The sequence below is a fragment of the Heteronotia binoei genome, chromosome 5 (genome assembly GCF_032191835.1).
Source record: "Heteronotia binoei isolate CCM8104 ecotype False Entrance Well chromosome 5, APGP_CSIRO_Hbin_v1, whole genome shotgun sequence".
In the NCBI taxonomy this organism is placed as follows: domain Eukaryota; kingdom Metazoa; phylum Chordata; class Lepidosauria; order Squamata; family Gekkonidae; genus Heteronotia; species Heteronotia binoei.
In genome coordinates, this window is record NC_083227.1 from 135,884,016 (window position 1) to 135,904,940 (window position 20,925).

General features: G+C 42.2%; 1 protein-coding gene across 10 annotated transcripts in view; it reads right to left on the reverse strand.

Moving 5' to 3' along the window:
* The window catches only part of TCF7 (transcription factor 7), a 181,332-nt gene extending 161,383 nt beyond the window's left edge, over positions 1-19,949 (reverse strand). For all 10 annotated transcript variants that reach the window (XM_060240465.1, XM_060240462.1, XM_060240463.1 and 7 more), the window contains exons 1-3: positions 19,645-19,949; positions 19,435-19,501; positions 18,516-18,622 (exon numbers count right to left, since the gene is read on the reverse strand). In XM_060240465.1, the coding sequence (XP_060096448.1) occupies positions 18,516-18,622; positions 19,435-19,501; positions 19,645-19,875 (405 nt within the window). In that variant the 5' untranslated portion in view covers positions 19,876-19,949. The remainder of the gene's footprint in view (positions 1-18,515; positions 18,623-19,434; positions 19,502-19,644) is intronic.
* Positions 19,950-20,925: the final 976 nt, after the last annotated feature.

Here is a 20,925-nt window from a genome sequence, read left to right on the forward strand (position 1 = left end):
AGTTTGGGAGTGACTCTCCCTCTTCTTTCTGTTGTGCATATTAAAACAGTATATGTGAAAAGGTATATGAATATCAATTTCTATAAAATCAAGACATTTTAAAATATTTTTGTAACCAGAAAGAAATACAAGATTTGTCTCATTAAATTTTATATTTATATTATATAATATTACATATAACAACTTAAGTCTCATATTGCAGATTTGGGCCATGAGAGACTGAATTGTCCAACAATAGTAAATTGTCCAACAATAGTAAACTTATCAAGAAGGGTAGTCTGTCTGTAGCAGTAGAAAAGAGTAAGAGTCTAGTAGTACCTTAAAGACTAACAAAATTTGTGGTAGGGCTTGAGCTTTCATGAGTCAGTGCTCACTTCTTCACTGCTACTGGACTCTTGCTCTTTTCTACCATTAGTAATTTTATGGGAGACTAGGAATGAGGCCTGTTGTGAGAAAAAACAAGGGGCTCTAGAAAAAGGCCCTGGGTGAGTGCTCCGCCTTGCTGTCTTCCAACTTACCCATCCACCCAAGTGAAGGCATTCACTCCCCCCAACACTTGGTGTCTTGCCCCCAAGAAAAACCTGATTAGTTTGGAGGGTGGAGTCTATTTCATTGTAGCTGCCTGAAGTCCCACCCCTCCTCAAACCCCATCCACTCCAGGCTCCACTCCTCAAATCTCTAGGAATTTCCCAAGCAGGAGTTGGCAACCCTATCTTCTTCTCAAACAACCATCAGCCTACCTTGATCTGCTCCTCTGACTTAAGCTTTCCGTCTTCTCCCCCCACCCCCCGCAGCCTGTACCTAGAAAAAGGACAGTCTTTCTCCACAGTGGTGGGGTCCAAAGCAGCTTACATCATTCTCCTCTCCCCCTTTTGTTTTGCACAACAGCCCTGTGAGGTAGGTCAGTCTGAAAGTCTGTGTCTGGTCCAAAATCACCCAGTCAGCTTCCACAGCAAGAACTTGGACCTGGCAGACTCTACTCTGAAGAACTAACTTCTATGCCACACAGTGGCTGTCATGGGGGGCTGCTGCTGAACAGTAGCTAGCAGCCAGGCCTAGAGTAGCCAACCTCCAGGTGGAGTCTAAAGATCTCCTGGGATCACAACTGAACTCCAGACAACAGATCTCTCTCCCCCTGGAGAAAATTACTGCTTTGGAGGGTGGGTTCTGTGGCATTATATTCAGCAGAGGCCTCTCCCTTTACTGGCAGAAGCAATCTTGGTTGCCTAGTAACAACAGCCTCTGGCTAGCAGCTTCCCCAGTGGCCTCATCTATCCTGGGGCAAGGCTGAAAGGGGGAGGGAGTGACAGGAAAAGATGTGGCTGCCATGGCCCCTGAAGAAATGCTCTGTGAGGCCGCAGTAGAGTGACAGCCCTTTATGAGGTCAGTTGATGGAGAGGACACAGAGAAGCATTAGAGATGTGTCTGTCTCTGAGGGAAGACTGTTTTGGCAGTTTGTTCAACACTCCCTGACCTGCAGTAGGCTGGGGACTGGTGAGTCAGTCAATGGGAGGCCAGAGACACTGACTGAGTGGTGATGGGCCAATGGTTTATGCTCACCCCTCAGCCAATGGGAGACTGGGATTTGGTCACCCTACAGGACTTTTACTATACAGAAGATGCAGATTTTGACTAAGAAATCCTCCAGATCATATACTCTTGACTTGGCCACTGTGCTATAATGTGTATGTGAGTGGTAGAATTCTTGATTTGAAGGCATGTATATATTTGCTGGGACAAGATTTTGAAAAAAACGCAGCTGCAGTCTGATGTATGCATACTTGTCTGGGAATGTCCCATTGAAATCACTGGGGCTTGCTTCTGAGTAAATATGCAAAGCATCATGCCTCATGTCTTCCAAAAGCTTATTGTTTTAAACATATTAGTGAGAATATTAAAGAAATCCTTTTAGCAGTTTAAAATCGAATAATCAGAAATTGCATTATCTGCCCATTTTATCAATTCTAGTTTTTGTCTGGTCAGAGGGTAGCATGGACCCTTGTGGAATGCTTTGCTAATGGTAGAAATGTAGAGAGTTGCATACTCTGTCCTTCTGTTCCCATTTTCCATTAAATACAATCCACAGCTAGGAAAGGGAAGAGACACATACGCAGTTACCAGAAATGTGCCTGTGGTGAATTTTGAGTTATTTTTCATCTCAATGTTATTTTAACAATAAAATTACCAGATAATCAGAGTCAGGGTTGATTAAGCTTTTAAACTAATAATTACAGTGAGTAGCCAGCCAGAGATCCTATAAAGCATTTCAATATTTAGCAATACATGTGAAATCTGTAGTTGTATGTTGTATCACACTCAAAGAACTATGCAACATCCTTCAGAGGAAGAAAACACATCCAATTGTGGCCTTTAGCATCCAAGCACCTGAATAAAAATAATTACATTGAAAATAAAAGGGGGGCTTACATAGGATAGCCATTTCTGAGTTGTGAAATACCTGGAGATTTTAGGGATAGAGCCTGAGGAAGGTGGGGTTTGAGGAGGGGAGGGAATTCAACAGGGTATAATGTCATAGAGTCCACCTTTTGAAGTGGCCATTTTTGTCAGGTGAACTGATTTTTTTCACCAGGGAAACAGTTGTAATCCTAGAGATTTCCAACTACCACCTGGAGGCTGTCAACCCTAGGCTTACAGAAGGTACCTTAAGAAAAGGAGACTAACATGGCAGTCTGCCTTCTAATGGCATTCTTTGCCACAAACACATTCTTCTTAAATAGACTTAACAGGATATTAGTAAATTTTGTGAGGGTTAGATCTATCAGCGTCTAGTAACTATGATGGCTCAATAGAACCTTCGCATCCAGAACAATATGCTTCTAAATGTCACTTGTGTATGGGGGGGGGGGGTTACAGCAAACAACTTATTGGGAAGGCTTTGAGCCCTGCTGGTGGGGTTCCTGGGGACATCTTGCTAGCCACAGTGGGAAACAGAATTATGGACTATAAGGACATTTAGTCTGATCCAGCACTACTCTTCTAAAATTCATGGTTTGTATTGCTTCCCAATAAGACCTTCCAGCAAATTTTCCATATAAAACCTGAAAAGGCTTTTATTTTGTATACCTCATGAACTAATTTTTGACAACCATCTGTTTAGCTGTGGACATGGCCACTTCACAAAAGACAGATCACTAAGTTTTGAACATTTTTCAGATTTTCCTATTTGGACCAGTGAATAATATTATACTCTATTATTATTGTGCCTCATGCCCTCAGTGCAGATGATGAAGCAAACACTTCTTATCCTATCATAGAACTGACTGCAATAATATCATTTCCAAGAGCTAATTATAACACAGTCCTTTGGTCAAGCTTAATTTTAAACAGAAACCTGGTTTATTCTGTAACTTGATCTCAGTACTGGTGGCTCTAAGAAGGTATGACCAAAAATCAAATACAGAGGGCCAATTGCAACTCACATAAACACACAGTACAATCCTAAGAATACTTATTTTATGTATGTATGTATGTTCAATTTTTATCCCGCCCTCTCTGCAAGTGGACTCAGGGCGGCTAACAATCAATAGTACAATACAATTTAAAAAACCAGTACAATACAGTTTAAAACATTTTAAAAATGTTTTCTGGAAATAAGCCTCAGAAGATTCTGAGGAGACCTGCTCTGGCAAAGAAGTCATGCACCCTTCCAGTAAAAATATATTCAGGCAAGTCACTTTAGAAAAAATAAGGAAAATTAGGAGCAGGCATGTTCTCTGTATTACCCACAAACTGAGTTTATTGCACAACAGGGAATGCTGAGCAATGGAAAAAACACAGCAGACACTATGAGTTCTGAACTGCATGCTTGTATCTGAGAAAAGCCCAGTGGAACTAATTAAGACCCATGAAGTAGCAATGGCTGATGTCTTAAGTGCTCCACCAAACTGCTTTATCCCCCTGACAGGATTCCAAAGGCAGAACCTGTTGCTTGTGTTTGGAATCCCAGAGTGTGGGGGTGAGGAGGCAAGAGGAGCAACAGATTGTTCTTCTAATCTGGAGTAGAAAAAAATGGCCAGTGGAAAATAGGTTCAGCACCCATCTCCACCTTTGCTTCTCTGCTTAAAAGAGATCTGACACATCCATCCTTCAGGGAAAAGTGGCCACTGGAATTGTGTGACATACATTATACTTAATGTGCAGTTTGCCTCTCAGTTAATGATATTCATCTACCAACTGTACAGGTAGTAGCTTGTATCCTACCTTTGGCTGGAGATGTTTCTCCAGCCAAAGGAACTTTCCATCAATCCAAATGGCTCTTCTGTTGGAGGAAAGCTTGAGACTTCTCTCAGATGATTATAGGATTCTGTACACACTGGCACAAATCCTACATCTCAGGTAAACTGGAGATGCCTTGAAAGGCCTATTACAAAAGCACAAAAGGTTCAGAGTCCTAACTGCATTGAGCTATCTTGACTGGAACGTTTCTCTAAGCCACATATATGATAAATCAGAGAAGCACCTACTAATAATTCTGTCTAAGCTTTGGTCTACTCAGAGAAATGGTGTAGCTTTTGCCTCTTTCCTTGCTAGCAAATAGTAGAGTACACTGAATCTAAGGATGCCCTTGCTCTAAGTTTATTCCTGTCGGCACATCACTGGGCAACAGGGAAACACACAGCACAATGGCTCATGATAATTTCTTCTGCTAAACAATACCAGGTAGGGGACAGGAAGCAGAACTGACAGAAGCAGCAGAAGTTCTGCATCCCTTGGAATATCCTATTCTGCTCTAATCTGAGATCAAGAATTGGAAACAAAGAGTAAAAAAATCATTTTAAAATAAGAAAATCAGTCCTACTCCTTACATAAAATGCAGCAAAGTCCTCTTGCTTAGGGCTGTGTTGTTTTGAAGAACTTTTTCTCCTCTTCCCCCCATAAAATATCTATTGGGTTCTTTTCAAAGCTAAAGCCATTAAACTGAACAAAAATGTTGCCATTTCCCAGACACATCATGTACTCATTTAGCTTAGAAATCACTTTGTTCTTCAAAGTGAAAGTTTCTAGGATGTTAATCTGTAACGTGGATAAGCTTTGTGGGTTTTGGTTTTCTTTCCTTTAATTTGGAAAAAAAATTGAAACAGGTGATATGATACCTTTTTAACAAACTCTAACATTCAGAAACTTGCACAAGTAGTTATCCATTATCTCAAACACCAACTGAACAACAACATGATGAGCAAGCATAAAGGAGTTTCATGCACACTTCCATTCCTTTATATAATATAGTGGGAAGAGGCGAGGTAGTAGTGATCATAGCTCTTTATTTCAGTACAGCGTAGTATAGGGCTGCACTTTAAGAGAACTGGGCCAATGGGGCCAACTTATATACACTACAAGGTTCCCGTGCTAGCATGCCATTGGATCATTCAAATCGGCAAGGGGCCCGTGATTGGAGCAGAGCAACAGGTATTTGGATCCTGCTGCCCATTGCTCCTGAGTCCCCAAGCTCAGTCCTACAGGCTCCAATGAGCCAGGCAGGAACACACCTAATAGTCTTCACTTTGGTCCACATACACAACACTTTATATAGGCCACATTGTTTTGTACAGAATGAAAATGTCTATCAGGACTATGCTTCTTCAGTTCTGGGTGTGTGGATTAGATAGACTGCTCTGAGACTCCACAATTCAATGGGTCTTCTGAACCTCTGCCCCTGATGCACTTCTGTTATAAATGTAACACATCTACCATACCACAACCATTATTTCTTTGCATGCAAAAACATCAAGGTTTGTATATATAAATTTAAGAATGAATTTAAAACATTCATGTTAATATACCTGTCCTTCATTTCAGTGGTGAACCAGATTAAAACTAAAACATTCTTATAAAATATGACCATTGGTGTGTAGATGTGCTTCATACTTAGAAGTGCTCGGGGCTGGCACATCCGAGTAGGCCAGGTACATGGCCACATAGGATACCACCTGGCCACTGGAGGCAGGCACCCCCTCCCCTCCCCACTCATGCCCTGCCAACCCGTGTGTTCACCTCGGAGGTGCTCCAGCCTGCCCCCCCCCCCGAAGCACAGACTCAGGGAAGGTGAGAGTGGCGGGGTGATGTGGGTTGGGGTGGCGCATGCACTCTCAAGGGAAGACAGGCTCCACGAAGTGCACACACCACCCAGCTGCTTGTCTTCCCCAGGTCTGTGCTTCTGAAGCACAGACCCAAGGAAGGCAAGAGCAGTGGGTGAACCACAAGGCTCCTGCCCTGACTTTGAGGCATTCGGAGCCATGGCAGGAAGAACCTTGCTGCACCACCCTGCTACTGCTCAACCTTCCCCATGTCTGTGGAAGGCTGAGCAGGAGCAGCGTGGCAAGGCTCCTGCCCTAGCTCTGAGATACTCAGAGCCAGGGCAGGAGCCTTGCCATGCCACCGCTGTGCTCACCCTCACCACCCTCCTCTGTCTCACAGGGCTTTGCCCACAGATGGGGGGAGGAAGGGGGCAGGGAGGGGGCCTTGCCTATGGTGTCAAAAACCCTGACGCCAGCCCTGGATGTATTACTCTGATACACAGTAAACACAGGTGTAGTCCTTGCACATGTGCAGAAAACCATGACGGGATGTGTGGAAACTTTGCTAACCTGAGCACAATTACATGGAAATATTATCCTTGTCATTATATTTGAACTACAAATTATTATTTGCTTGCCAGCTTCTAAAGTAGGACTTGTAAACTGGGGGGACAGGAAAGGAACACCATAATTTGCAGTCCAGAAACAATGACAAGCAATGAGTTGCTACTAGGCTTCCCAATCCCCAGATCCCAGCAGGGGATCCTCTGGTTTTACAAGCTCCCCCCTGCCCCCAGCCAGCTGGCCGGCGGGGAGAAGCCCCGCCCCCACAGTCACCATGTACCTCTGAAGCTCCAGCAGGTTTAGAAACCTGCAAACAAGTCTGTTTTTAAGATGTGTGCCTTGAAAGTTGAGCAGGAAGCAGGAAACAGGAAGTGCTTCATGGGGAAGGTTCAGCAGCAGTTTTGTCAGAGCACAGACCTTCCATTTGTTTTGCTTTCATTTTCAGAGCAAGTAAAGTTGTGGAGGAACCAGACCCAGTAAGTGTGTGTGTGTGTGAGAGAGAGGGAGGGGGCAGGGGATTTCCTGGTTTGGAGGCCCTCCCCCCACTTTAGAAAACGAGAGGGGGAGGGAAATGTCTACTGGGCACTCTATTATTCCCTATGGAGAATGATTCCCATAGGGAATAATAGGGAATTGATCCGCAGGTATCTTGGGCTCTGGGTGGGATGTTCTTTGAGGTAGAGGCACCAAATTTGCAGCATAACATCTGATGCCTTCCCTCAAAATACCCTCCAAGTTTCAAAAGGATTGGACCAGGGGGGCTAGTTCTATGAGAAGTTCCAAAGAAGTTGCCTTTATCCTTCATTATTTCTAATGGAGGGAAGGCACTGAAAAGGTGTGCAGTCCCTTTCAGTGTGACGGCCAGAACTCCCTTTAGAGTTCAATTGTACTTGCTCATGACTCCAACCCCAATGTCTCCTGGCTCCACCCCCAAAGTCCCCAGATATTTCTTGAATTGGACTTGGCAACCCTAGTTGCTACAAGTGTTGGTGTGTTAAACATTGGGCCACACTTGTCGTGAAAAAGGGGGAAATAACTTGTGAACTCCCCAGGATCTTTAACAGCATAACAAACTGTGGCTTGTTGATATTTCTCATCTGTGTCACTGTACACTCTTGAAAATCATTTAGCAAACCATTGCAGTTTAATGGGTAGAATATTTGCTGTGTTGGGAGAACCTACACAAAGTCCCTGCCCCCCCAGTTATGAAACTTTCTGGCTTATCTATGGATGAAACGGCATATTACCCTGAACTCCTTGAGAAGAATCACTGGATAAGAGCTGTAGTTTATAAACAAACCCTGCTTTAGAGCAACAACAGGGAGACTGAGAATACATCATTTTACCAGTATTTGGTTGTATACTAGGCTCTGCTTTGGATGTGTAACAAGTTATATAAATCATGCCCTCACTACCTTAGGCACGCAAAATGTGTAATAATTCTTTTCATATCATCCTATGAATTCTTCTCATTTTACAGATGGGAAACTGAGGCTAGGAGAAAGTAATTTGCCCAAGGATGCTCAGTGAGCTGAGATACTAAAGAAATGCAATAAGAACATCATTAGTCTAGACTTTAATTATGTTCTGTTCGATGCACATTCATTTTGTTTCATATATAGGCTCATGCCACTGTAAAGGTAATACTCAGATTCAATTTTCTCATTATATAAATGCTTTAAATGTCTCCACAGGGCTTTTGGATAAGTGGGGTTGCCAATGCAATAAGGTACTTCAACTTGGATGAGGGGCATGGAAGCTGCAGGGAAGGCTGGGATGAATCAAGGCCGCAGGGAAGGCTGGGATGAATCAAAATGATTTGCTTACTATTGTGAGTAAATTTATCCATTAAATTAAATGAAACAAATTGAAAACAAGTAAATACTGTGACACATTATAAACAGTAATCTTTGGAACTCATTGCAGTAAAAGTTGCTGGATTCAAAAGGACTAATTCATGGATGCAGGTCCTTTTACTCTGAAAGTAAATCCCATTGACTGCAGTGAAACTAACATACAACAAAATGTGTTTATGCTTAACATCTCAGCCTATGATGGCCACCAGTTTCACCTGAGCACTTCCAGACCAGACATTAGGTGAAAGATATAAAGTGATGAAGTTCAAGAACTGAACACACTAAGCTAGAAGATGGAATTAAATGAAGTTCTGTACGGGCACAGTAAGAGGCCTGTAAGATGTTGGAATAGAAACAGATCTAGTATGTACCAGCTTGTGTTCCTCAATGTCTAAGAAACCAGCATGTCATTGATCCATGCAAGTACACTGTGGAAACATTTATTTAGAACAACTTCTGTGCTGCCTCTCCAGAGAACCTACTTGAGGTTGCTTACCTGGAGACTTTGGGGGTAGATCTGTGAGAGGGCAGAGTTTGAGGAGGGGAAGGTCTCAGCATGGTACAATAGCATAGAGTCCACTCTTCAAAGCAGCCATTTTCCCACAACATACATATTGGAGGAGGGGAGACATGTAGATGCTTCATAGAATACAATTAGGCATGCACTTATTACAGTTTAATATTTTGAAATGGCCTTCAGATTTTTTTTTTTTGGGGGGGGGGGAGGAATCATCTTTTGTAAGTACAAGTTCAGACCTTTGTTGACATAAAACTATAGAATCCAGGCTGGCTTACACAAAGCAAGAATCCATCCTTGCCTCATGAATGTTTATGTTAAACCCATAAAACTGTATGCATTTGACCTCAGCCTGTCAAAGCCAAACGAAGTCCTTTTGTTTACTGAGGCTGGGCAAGACCAGTTGACAAATACCTATGGTAAACCCCAGCTCATTTCCGTAGCTCACACACCCAGTTCCAAAATTAAGAAACGTAGAAGTGCTTCTTCAAGCCTTTTGCCTGCTGTATATTACCGAGTCGACCTGCTACAAGATACAACAACGTTCAGAAAACTCCCTCAGGTCTCAATTTAATTATATTACAAGAGCAAGGAGAATAGTTTAATCTGATCAAAGTTTCAACATGTCTGACCTTTAAGATTTAGAACCACCTAAAAGGTAAACCTATCTGCTCAAGAGTCACAACATTTTGATTTTAAAGTTATTGGTATCATTTTTTTAGGATATACTTTTATGATTTGGTAATTTATACTGAGGTAAAAAAATAGCATCAGAAGATGCTGCCTTTCACACAGGTGTACAACAGGTATGCTTTCACATTTCTTCAAAAGGTAGATAGTACTTTCAAAGAAAAAAAGTATGCTGGGTGAGGTTTTATCAGCTAATAGCAAAGATTACATCATGTCTGGATATACTGTAGCCCTGTACAAAGCACAACCAGGCAATTTATAATACAGTAGACTATAAGTAAAAAGTCTTGGTGAAAGCAGGGGTAGAGTCTAGATGTTTATCTTGAACTCTCACAGAGTAAAGCACAACTATTTGCCATTATTGACCTTAAAATATAGTAAACTGCCAGTTTACACCACAGCAGACCAAATGGCACAACTTTTTTTTTTAAACTATCCTTCAGGGGAAAGGTGTATACAAACGCTGCATCTGCATTTTTCAGCAAATGTTTAATGCAGCCAAGTCACATTTATACCAAAGAGGACATGGGGATACCCTAACCATTAAAATAAACCAAGGTACTTCTTAGAAAGAGCTATATTTATGCGCAGAGTAACTCTGCAGACCTCATCTAATTTGTCACTTCAGCTACCTCAGCTGTTACAGAGTCCTTAGACAGTTGAACCATAAATACGCAAAGAAAGAAAATGGTTCTTGGAAAATGCAGAGTTGCTGCCAAATACAATTTGCAATGAATAAGACACTGGTATATAACAAGCAACATAAGTGCGCAGAAAAAAGAACTGTGAGTAAACAGTAGAAAAGAGCCGGAGTCCAGTACACCTTAAAGACTAACACAATTTGTGGCAGAGAATGAACTTTCGTGAGTCACTGTTCACTGTAGCAGCTCACAAAAGCTCATACCCTGCTACAAATTTTCTTTAAGGTGCTACTGGAATCTTTTCTACTGCTACAGACAACACACAGCTATCCATCTTGATCTATCTCCATAGTGAGAGTGGGGGAAAAAACAGATAGGAAGAGAAGAATATTAATAAATCCCTTACATTAAACTTAGTGCTGCAAATGCATTCTTCCTTCATGTACAAGGGAGAAAAAAAATTATGAGTGTATATATTTAAGTACAGAAACAAGCAAATCTCAAACCAAGAAAGGCCTCCCACTCCACACTATGGCAAATATTTTTTTTCTTGAAGCCTAGATGCTCTAAAGCTCCTAATTCTATTTACAGAAAGACTGCTTCACACAATACGTCTACCATGTGGAAGCCTTTTGAAACTCACTGTGTGGCAAGCCATTTTATGTTTTGACTCAAATATTAGCATATATGAAACATCTAGCAGCCACCATGCTGGGTACTCCAGGGATAGCCTTGCCAGTGCTGACCTCCACTCAGGAAGTGTTTCTTTGCAAGAATGCAGTAATCAGGACTATGATGAGGGTAATCACGTACAAGAAGAAAAATACATTTTCAGAAAAGGTCAAAATATTATGAAGTTTTGTTGCTCATCATCACCAACATCACAGACACCATCCAAAGGACCTGTACAATACATATCACAATGACCCCCCCCCCCCCCACAGGCACCTTTTAAGACAGAGCCCCATTGGATTCTTCCCTCAGAACACCTCTATTTTTGGTCTTCCCTCCTTGTTCTGTTCACTTAATGCCATGATATAAACAATCAGACAAGTTTATATTTCAGACATGGATCCTATGTGCAAAACCCCCATTGCTTTAAAGTTAAAAAAATGAGCACTGAACATGACAAGGATTGTTGTTATTACAAGAAGTTATAATATGAAATAAAACAATGGCAATATGCCCTTAAAATACACTGCCCCCCCTTTTTGCAGTTTAATGTTGAATAGATCATGGCCCTAAAGCTTGTTTGGAATATTTGCCCCCACTCTGAAATCCAAAAATGTTCTGCCATCCTTTACTCCAGTGACAAGAAAAAAAAATTAGTATTATTATTGTGTGTGTATTCTGGGGGGAGGCAGTGGATAGCCTAAATGAGTATATCATAATGGCTTGTGGGATAGGCGTGCCCCATCTGAGTAGTATTAAAACTTGAATGCCCTTGATGTTTCTTAAAACATTATTATAACTGAAGTATTTTGACACAGTAACAAAATGTATGACAGAATACCTTGACAGTTTGAAAAAGCAGCTTTTGAGGTGGCAGTGGGGAGTAGACAAGGAAGGATTACAAAATTAATCCTTGCCTCCTACATATGTTTACATGAAACCCTGACAAGAAATAAGCTACTTGCTCACATGCAGATTCACATGGATAATGCATAATAATCCCATTTCAGAGGGGGAAAAAATAGATGGTGGGAATGTATTTAAAATTTTAATTAAATACTAAATACTGTTGTTAGGAAACAAAGTAAATAAGTAAAAACCCAGGGGGAAGAGTCAGAGAGTATTTTGGGAATAGGACACAGACATGAGGCACCATGGATATAGAGCTGCCAACTCAGCTGGAAAATTCCTGGTGATATGGGAGCAGAGTTCGGGAGGGGAAAGAGCTCTGCAGGGCTGTGATGTCATAACATACGCTCTCTGAATGTCGTTTGCTCCAGGGGTATTAATCTCTATAGCCTGGAGATAAACTGTAACTCTCAAAAAACTCCAGCCCACTCCTGGAGGCTGCCAACCACATGGATCATCGAGTTGCTCGAGCCTGTTATACTTGCTGACACTTATGCTTCCTTTCTGATAGTTTGAAGATGGTGCTATAAGAATCCATAAAGCTTCCCAGAAAATAATGCCAGAGAGAGAAAGAGCGCTCAGGAAATTTAAGCTTGATCCCAGTTAGGAATCAGTGAGAAGAAACACATGAAGGTAATCCCCTTAAAGTTCCTGTCATCTCTTTAAAAAGTCAAATAGCTCTCCTTGCCAAAGATGTAACTTCAGCTGGGCTTTTTTTTTTTCATGCAGTCATACTTCTACAATAAACTGAAACAACCTGAAGATGCCAAGGTGAGAGAAAGGGCAGTCTAAAAGTTAATAATTCGATAATCAAAAACGTAGAAATACTTCGTTACGGGGAAAATATGTTTGTTTTTAAAGAAATGTCAGGAACACATTTTTACCTAATGCTTATTTCTCTGTAATGTCTATGGAGTGTGTGAAATCATTTAACTCTGAGCAAAATTGGTAAAATGTCTTAACATCAAACCTACATACTGACTGACAAGTTCGAAAATAAAATATATACAATGAGAAAACCTGGACTGGGATCATACCAAGGACCAAGAACCCAACTGTTTCAACATCTACACTATGAATTTCCTAGCATTGTAAGATAGCCTTACATAAGCTGGCCATGATTTCATTTGTATAACAGATTTTCTATTTACCGTATAGATCCTGATGCCTTCTGCCTGACCTGTGGTCACAGTTGGCCTGTGTTACTCTTGTAAGTAAGTCAAATTTGCAAGGCCATCTGCAACATCAGATGTGCGGGTAGACTGCTTGGCTGTCATTGGTTCAGGAGCACTGACTGCTTTGAGCTAAATAACTGAAGAGTACTGAAGTTCACCAATGCTATGCACTTTTGAAACCGTCCTTTCAAGTGTAGGTTGCCGGTACTCTCATGTGGTCTTGTGTCAAACAAGAACAGGCCACGCTAGATGCCTATATAGTAGGGTAAGACATTTGGAGTTGTGGAAATGCTACAGGAGTTGTAGAATCAACTAGGACTACAAACGTAACTGTTTATAACTTTTGTAAAATAAACAACATGAAACAATAAATGCTGGTGGAGTTACTTTGTATTAGTACTGAACACATCTATTGTTTTACATGCTTCATTAATGAAGTAATCCATTACCCCTAAGGTTCCCATTCCCCAGGCCAGCGGATTCCCCACTTTTGGGGGCTTTTGCCCACCCCTAAGAAGCAATGTTGCACAGTGATGTCCTTGACATGATGACATCAAGTGTTGTTATCACATTGGGGACAACATGCAATATCCCCACCCCCTCCAGGAATGCCCCCCTTATCCTCCCCACCAGCGCAAAGGTAGGACCTGGCAACCCTAATTTCTTCTTTTAGGTTTCTAATAAGGGCAGATTAGTACCTACATTTTCTATTATATCTTAATCACTTAGACATTTTGACCTATTGGTCCTTCCTTCCTTCCTTCCTTCCTTCCTTCCTTCCTTCCTTCCTTCCTTCCTTCCTTCCTTCCTTCCTTCCTTCCTTCCTCCCTTCCTTCCTCGGTAGTCATTGCTTCTCTCAGGGAGCAAGCTTAGGAAAGTCTGCTCATTTCAGGAAAGTGTTCTTTGAACTACAGTTCTAGTTTGTCATTCCTGTTATGTCACAGTAAATGAACAGTTAGAAAATTTAAGAACCAAGGAGAGATGTGACTGGTTTGTTACATTTTTTACTTTTCTTTCTTTATCCCACATTGTCTTTACACACTACTAGGCTCCTCAATTTTAGCAATTTTGTGGAAGCCAGTATTTCAGCTGCTGGAACTTTAGCCCAGGCTAGTCCCATCTCACTAGATCTTGGAGGCTAAAAAGGGTTGGCCGTGGTTACTATTTGGATTGGAGACCACCAAGGAATACCAGGGTCACAATGCAGAGGCAAGCAATGGCAAATTACATTTGAATGTCTTTTGCCTTGAAAACTCCACGGGGTTGCCATAAGTCAGATATGATTTGATGGCAAAAAAGAAAGAACTTTACATTTGTGCTTATTTTCTATGTAAAATAAAATAAATCCACAATTACCAAATGACAAATTACAGTCCTAGTCCTATACTGAAAATAGTTGTGGCTTCTGGTGAGGTTTATTTCAGGTACCAATAATGGTACCAGGTCCTTCAGTATTTTTCTTGCATGAATTGTGGCCTCCTGCTAAAGAGACCAGCAAATCATCCTGGAATAAACCAAAGAGCAAGGGGGCATCCTTGATGCTCCAGTTGTGAAGAATCCTGTAGCACCTTAAAGAGCTACTGGACTTGTACCCTTTTCTACTGCTACAGACAGACTAACATGGCTACCCATCTTGTGAAGAAGACTTTGACAAAAGAAGCTTCTGGAACAGTCATGCTCCCAAGTGGTGGCAACTGGATAAGTGGTACATTTTTTAAAAAGTAGTTGTCCATTTTTCATCTAGCAAATTTTGACTATAGGGTTTTTTTTTTGTCAATGAGCTAAGCAAGTGCCCTTGGGACAATGCAAAATGTTAAACTGTAAACTTTCCATTATGCCATTAAATAATTTAAACATAAAACAATCACCTAGATACAGGTGCTCAGCATGCTCATGCCATAAAGTATCATCTTCATTTATATGTGCTTTCTGGTACAGATGGCTTCCTTACCCGTTTGTGAGAAAGGAAGCAGAAACCCCAATAAATATTGTAAAAGTGGAGCTTCCCTGCCTTTTCCTTTTTCATGAAATAGTAGCATGTTATGTAACACCATTAAAAAAACTCTTATCAATCAGACTGCATCTTTCAGGAAATTTCAGATTTGATAAAATCAGAACCTGCTGCTTTGCCTACATGCCTTCACTCTCATCTAGGGAAACCAATACATGTGGAGAAGTCCGAGATAAATCCAAAAGCTTTTTGCAGACTGGTTAACCTCACATCCAGAACCCAATACTATATGAACAATACAGATCAGCACTGTTAGTTTCTCAACCCACAGTCACTTGTTGAAGGAAAGGGGAGACAGGAAAGAATGGAAAAGCAATGCTGGTTTCTAGCAAGGTGCACCCTTCTTCCTTCTCCACTTAATAAGTGATAAGTACTATGAGTTTGGGTCAGGACAATGTTGGTCACATCTTAGGCAGCCTGAAATGTGCGGTGCCTGAGTGCACCAGCATTCCACAGTATTCTTCTGCTCTTGGGTCTTCCTGCGCCAGGCCTACTATCTTTATGATTTGATAGATTTTAGCTCCACTCACTCTATAGAAATCCACATTTGCAAAGTGTATTTCAGACGCCATACAGTTTCCCATAATCATGCCTTCTTGATTTAACAAAAAAAGTCACCCACACCTCCTCTGGGATAAAGCACTGAGTTATTCTCTCCTTAATCTGCCATACGCTTATGATGCTATTTTCATTCACAGACATCGCCCATTGTTCTTATAAACTCACAGTGGTAATTTTCTTTGTAGGGAAATAAGGGGTTTTTTTAAATTATTAATAGCAGTATTTACTTTGTTTCATGACAAATTACTTTGATCATTGGTGAAAGGAGTTGTTCTGAGCTCTTTTTAAAAAAGAAAAAAGAAAGTGTATCGCATGTTTGTTTACAGCTTCATCTCAAAAAGGAAACTGTAGAGCTGGAAAAAAGTGCTGAAAAAGCAATCAAAATAACCAAGGAGTTTGGGCATCGTCCCGCTAAACATGGCCAAAACACTTTGGGCTTTTACAATTTGGAAGCAAAATGACTAACAGGGAGGAGGAATTTTAAAATTATGAATGGGGAAAGCAGAGAGAGACAAAAAACGAGCCTCTTTCTACAATTAAGAGCCACCCAATTAAATCGACAGGCATTAAAACCAGGAAAGACAAAAGGAAATATGCCTTCATATAACACTATAAAACACTAAGTTGTGGTTATGGCCAGTGCCTGAAAAGACTTTAAAATGGATTGGACAAATTTTTGGAGGACAGATCTACCACTACCTATCACAGCTAAACATTACATTCAAGTTTAGTATGTTTCTAAATATTAGCTGTGGGGGACAAAGGGAGGAGAACTATTGCTTCGCTTTCCTTGCTTGTGGGATTCCTGGCTGCATAGTCTTGGAAACAAGATGGTGGCCCAGATAGACCTTGGTATTATCCATTCTTTGCACCTTCAGCCTGAGATATATCAAGAGTTTTACCCCATCCATTTTATATGGGAGGCTTACTTTAGACAATTTTTCTACAAGCTTATATTATTGCCACCTGTCAACATTTTCCCCTCATAGCTTTGAAATGCCTCTTCATCTAAAATATGAGTGCATCTTACAAATGCCTCTGCCATCAGCTGCCCAAGTAATTACTTCTCCTTTTATAATTTTAATACTAGGCATTGCCAATATATCCAAATAACCCAAGCAAAAATGTACAGAGCTCATGGAAAACAATTTTTGATCCAAGTATTTTGTCTATATAGCATACAGCACCACAAATGGGAAAGATTCTTCACACATCTGCTCTTTATGGGTTGTATGAAGACATTGCACAAGAGGAAGAGAGCAAAATGAGAGCACAATCCTCACTGGCACAACGGTGTGTTCAGATCACAGTGTAAAAACTTTTATTTCACTGTGACTGGAACTAAGCTTGCTTCAAAGTAATGTAATTCAGTGTCTTCAAAAGAAAGATGATATTTGACTTACACATCAGAAGTTTATTAAAATAAAAAAAAACTTGGAGTAAGGGCCAACTAAAAGAAAGCAGGAAGAGAAAAAAGCAATTTTTATTAAATGCATTTTTCCTTTTCACATCAATAGACTAAACACAGGATTCATACTTCAGAAGCAAGTGAACCTCAACAACTGTAAACACCTTCCCGCTGCCTGCAGACTGAAAACACAGAAAACCCCAAACACTTTTACAGGGAACTGATTCTCTCGTGATGTTCATAGAACTGACTTCCAAATCAGCAAGTCCCAGAAAGAGCTTAGGATCACAGAATGATACTTGCAATGTTGCCGGAATTTGGGAGGGCACAAATAGGCCAAGAAAACTTCCAGGATTCAACCTTTTTAAGATTGCCTTTCAGCACATCAAACCCATAACCACTTCTTGTAGTACTGGATTAGTTTTCTATGTACAAATGTCAATTTAATAGAAAAAAATCAGATCTGCTTTAAAAGAATAAGAAAAAGAGGCAGGTTCAAAATGTGGGTACTGTTTTGTAAACATTAACCCCTCCCTACACTATCCGTAGTAGCTTTCCAAACTGCAATTATAAGTAGCAGGAAGAGAAAAGAGTCCCCTCCCTCCTTCTTCACACCAACATAAATCTGGTTCAAATATAGGCGGTTTCTCAAAATTCCTAGTTTTGCCAGTATGAAAAAAAGATTTTGGTGATACTAGCTTTCCTTAAGAAAGGCTAATGTTACAGTCTATGAACTGAGGTTACATTTAGTATGTGTAAGCAAAAGTTTCCTTTTTGCAAAGATAACTGAAATGTAACTATTTCCCAGTCTCTACAATTTTACATGAGTAGGGTAGGTTCTTCAGTATGAAAATTCCCTCTCAAGAAAAAGTTTTCCTTTTTTAAATAATCTCAAAAGCAATCTATGGTGCAAAAGTAACAAGAAAGAACACAAGGAGAGACGACAGCTACAATCCTAGACACACTTAGGCTGCAATGGCAGTTTCCAGGAACTAAGTCCTACTGAATAACATTGAACTGACTTCTGAGTAGACATTCTTAGGATGGCTCTCTTACTCCAGGGCATGAGTCCTGTCAAACCCTGTGAATTTTACTTCTGAATAAACTTGCTTAGAATTGTACCACAGAGCCCTGGCACTGATGTCACTCCAATCCCCACACCTGTGCATGCAGGAGGGAAAGTAAATCCTTAACACCCCAATCCTAAACATATTTAATCCCATCAACTAGTCCCATTAATTTCAGTGGCCCCTGCTGGCAATGGGAAAGAATGCTTCAGCTCAGACACAACAAAAAGAGAAACCTTTAACTGCTGAGATTAAATAAAAGGAAATATTAAAGAAGGAAAAATACCCCGCTTCGGTGGGGTAGGGCGGGATATAAATCGAATGAAAAAAAATAGATGATTCTAATAAAAGTATGCCATTATGACAGCACGAAACATTCGAAAACTGTGATACAAAGGGAGGAACTCACCAAAGGTGACATAGATCCATTGGGCAGGTAAGTGTCAGACAGCATAAGGAAAGGGTAGCTGGAATAAGCAGATCCTTTGTACATTCCTGGATCCTGATGTTTTAAACCTGTTGAAAATAGAATTCTCAATTAAGAATTACAGCAACTTTCACCCATTCTATTTGTACAGTTTTCTAACAGGGTGCATCATCTCTATGTAGCTGCATGGGTCTTTGGCTGCATGCCTTTTTCTCAGAAACTCTTCCACATACAGTTAACTCCACTGCCCCTGCACATGTCATCCCATGGCAGTGTTAAGAAAGAAACCACAAATAATAGAAGGAATGTAGCTTGATACCAAAGTGGCTTCCCACCTTGTGATGGGAAACTGTGTGTTTCCTAGAGTTTTCATTTAATGAAAGGATGAAGTGTAAGCATGCTCCTCAGCCTGTTGTGGGATTCTGCTCCAGGAATTTGTACCCTGCTCTGCCCCCCCTCTCTGTGTGGATCCCAACCCCCCTCCTCCAGATCCAGACCTGCTTCACTTCAGAGACAGCTGCATCAGCAGCCTTCAGACCACCTCTGCTTTCCCAGACAATCTGCCCTGCTTTTTTCTACCCTGGTATAAAGCATTCTAGGCATAGTTCAAATGGGGGGGGAGGGAGGAGATTGTTGATACCCACTAAGTTTCAATGGGAGTGACTTATTAAGTTTCCTCTGCGGGGGTTGTGGCAGGTCAACAAGGGCTTCAGTTATTAAATCAAAGCCCCCCTCAACTGTTTTCCCCTTACTTTGATTTAGCAGAAAGACAATGAGGATTCCCCATGCTCACCACAGCCTAGGCTGCCAACCCACTCACAGAAGGTCAGTTGAGCATGGAAAGGGGCGCTAAGTGGATAGGGAGAAAAGGCAGGAAGAATGAATGGATTCTGACACTGACCGTCTTCCATGGGATCTGAGAGTTTCTCTTGATAGACTCTTTGAGGATCTTGCAGCCGCCTGATTGCCTGTGTGGAGGGTGAGGAGGGGGGGGGGGATGAGAAGAAGAAAGTAAAGTTTGTAGTTTATCTTACAGCCTGCGGAAAATGACAAGAATAGGTGGAAGGGGATGGAAGCTCTATGTAGCGCTCCGGGGCTGGGTCATTCTCACCTCGGAATGGGCTCCTGCCGTGGCCACCGCAGCCGCAGCGTTCGACGTCTGGCTGCTGTTACTATTGGGGCTTTCGGACTCGTTCACCAGGGACGACTTGAGGTCAGCCAGGTCCCCTCCGGTAAAGACGCTGGCCTGCAGCTTCTCCTCTTGCTCGCCCTCGTCCTTAAAGGCGATCATCTCGTCATTGGCCCCCAGATCATCGCCTCCGCCGCTGTTTAGCTGGGGCATTTTCTTCCCGAGCCACCCGAGGAGCAGCAAGCGAACTTCTTCTATGAGGGCTGCTTGGCAAGGAAGGAAGGAGGGAGGGAGGGAGGGAAGGAGATCGGGAGTTTCCCCCTTTTTTTAAAAAAAAAGGGGGGCTCTATCTGATCATTTATCTCCACGCCTCCCAAAGATGAACACTCTTTGAGGTCGGAGCCAGTATTGCAACCCCAGGAAAAGGGCAGAGAGAAAAAAGACAATCGGAGGGACCGAGGCAGCGATCGATCGATCAATCAACCCCCGCCCCGCCCCTTTCGCCCCTCCCTCCCTCCCTTCCAGCCCCAGGAAAGTTTGACTAAGTCGCAGCCCGGGCGAGAGAGGAGCCGCCGCAGCGCCAGAGGGTTCTGCTGGGAAAGGCACGGAGCGCCCGAGTGAGAGAAGGCTTGGAAGTGCGCGAGCCAGGGAGAGCACAAGCGAGCCCCCGCCGAAGGCTTGCGACATCAAAGCAGCCGCCGGCTGATTGACAGCGGCGGGGCGGGGTCGGAGGAGTCCTTTCCCGCGACGCGCTCCAGCCTTAAAGAGACAGTGCGCTCTTTCCCAACGCGCCCAGAGGGGAGCCCATTACGGGTGATTAGACCCTGCTCTCTCCTCGGGGGGAGGGGGAACAGGCTTGAAAGAAACTCCCCTCCCGCCGGGGAGCAGCTCTTCGAACAAGACGGCAAAAGAGGAGACCTGAAGCGCCACATACGTGTCTTTGTAGACTGTTTCGTCGCTCGCTCGCTCCCTGCCGATGTCAATCCTTGCGTGAGAGGCAACCCCATTGAAGTCACTGCTGAGTAGGAGCATTGAACAGATACTGTAATCTGCTGCGGAAGTCGCCTCGAGAGACCCTGCGCCCGAGCGGCTATTAAATCTACAGAAGGCAGAGTGGACCCGCCCAGTCACTTGTCTCCGCGGTTGTCCTCGAGAGAAGAGTAAAGTTGGATTCTTCCATTGGAACAGTGCACAAAGAATCCACCTTAATGCAAGGTGGTGACGATGGCCGTTATTAAGACCCGGGCGAGGTTCTCCCCCCCC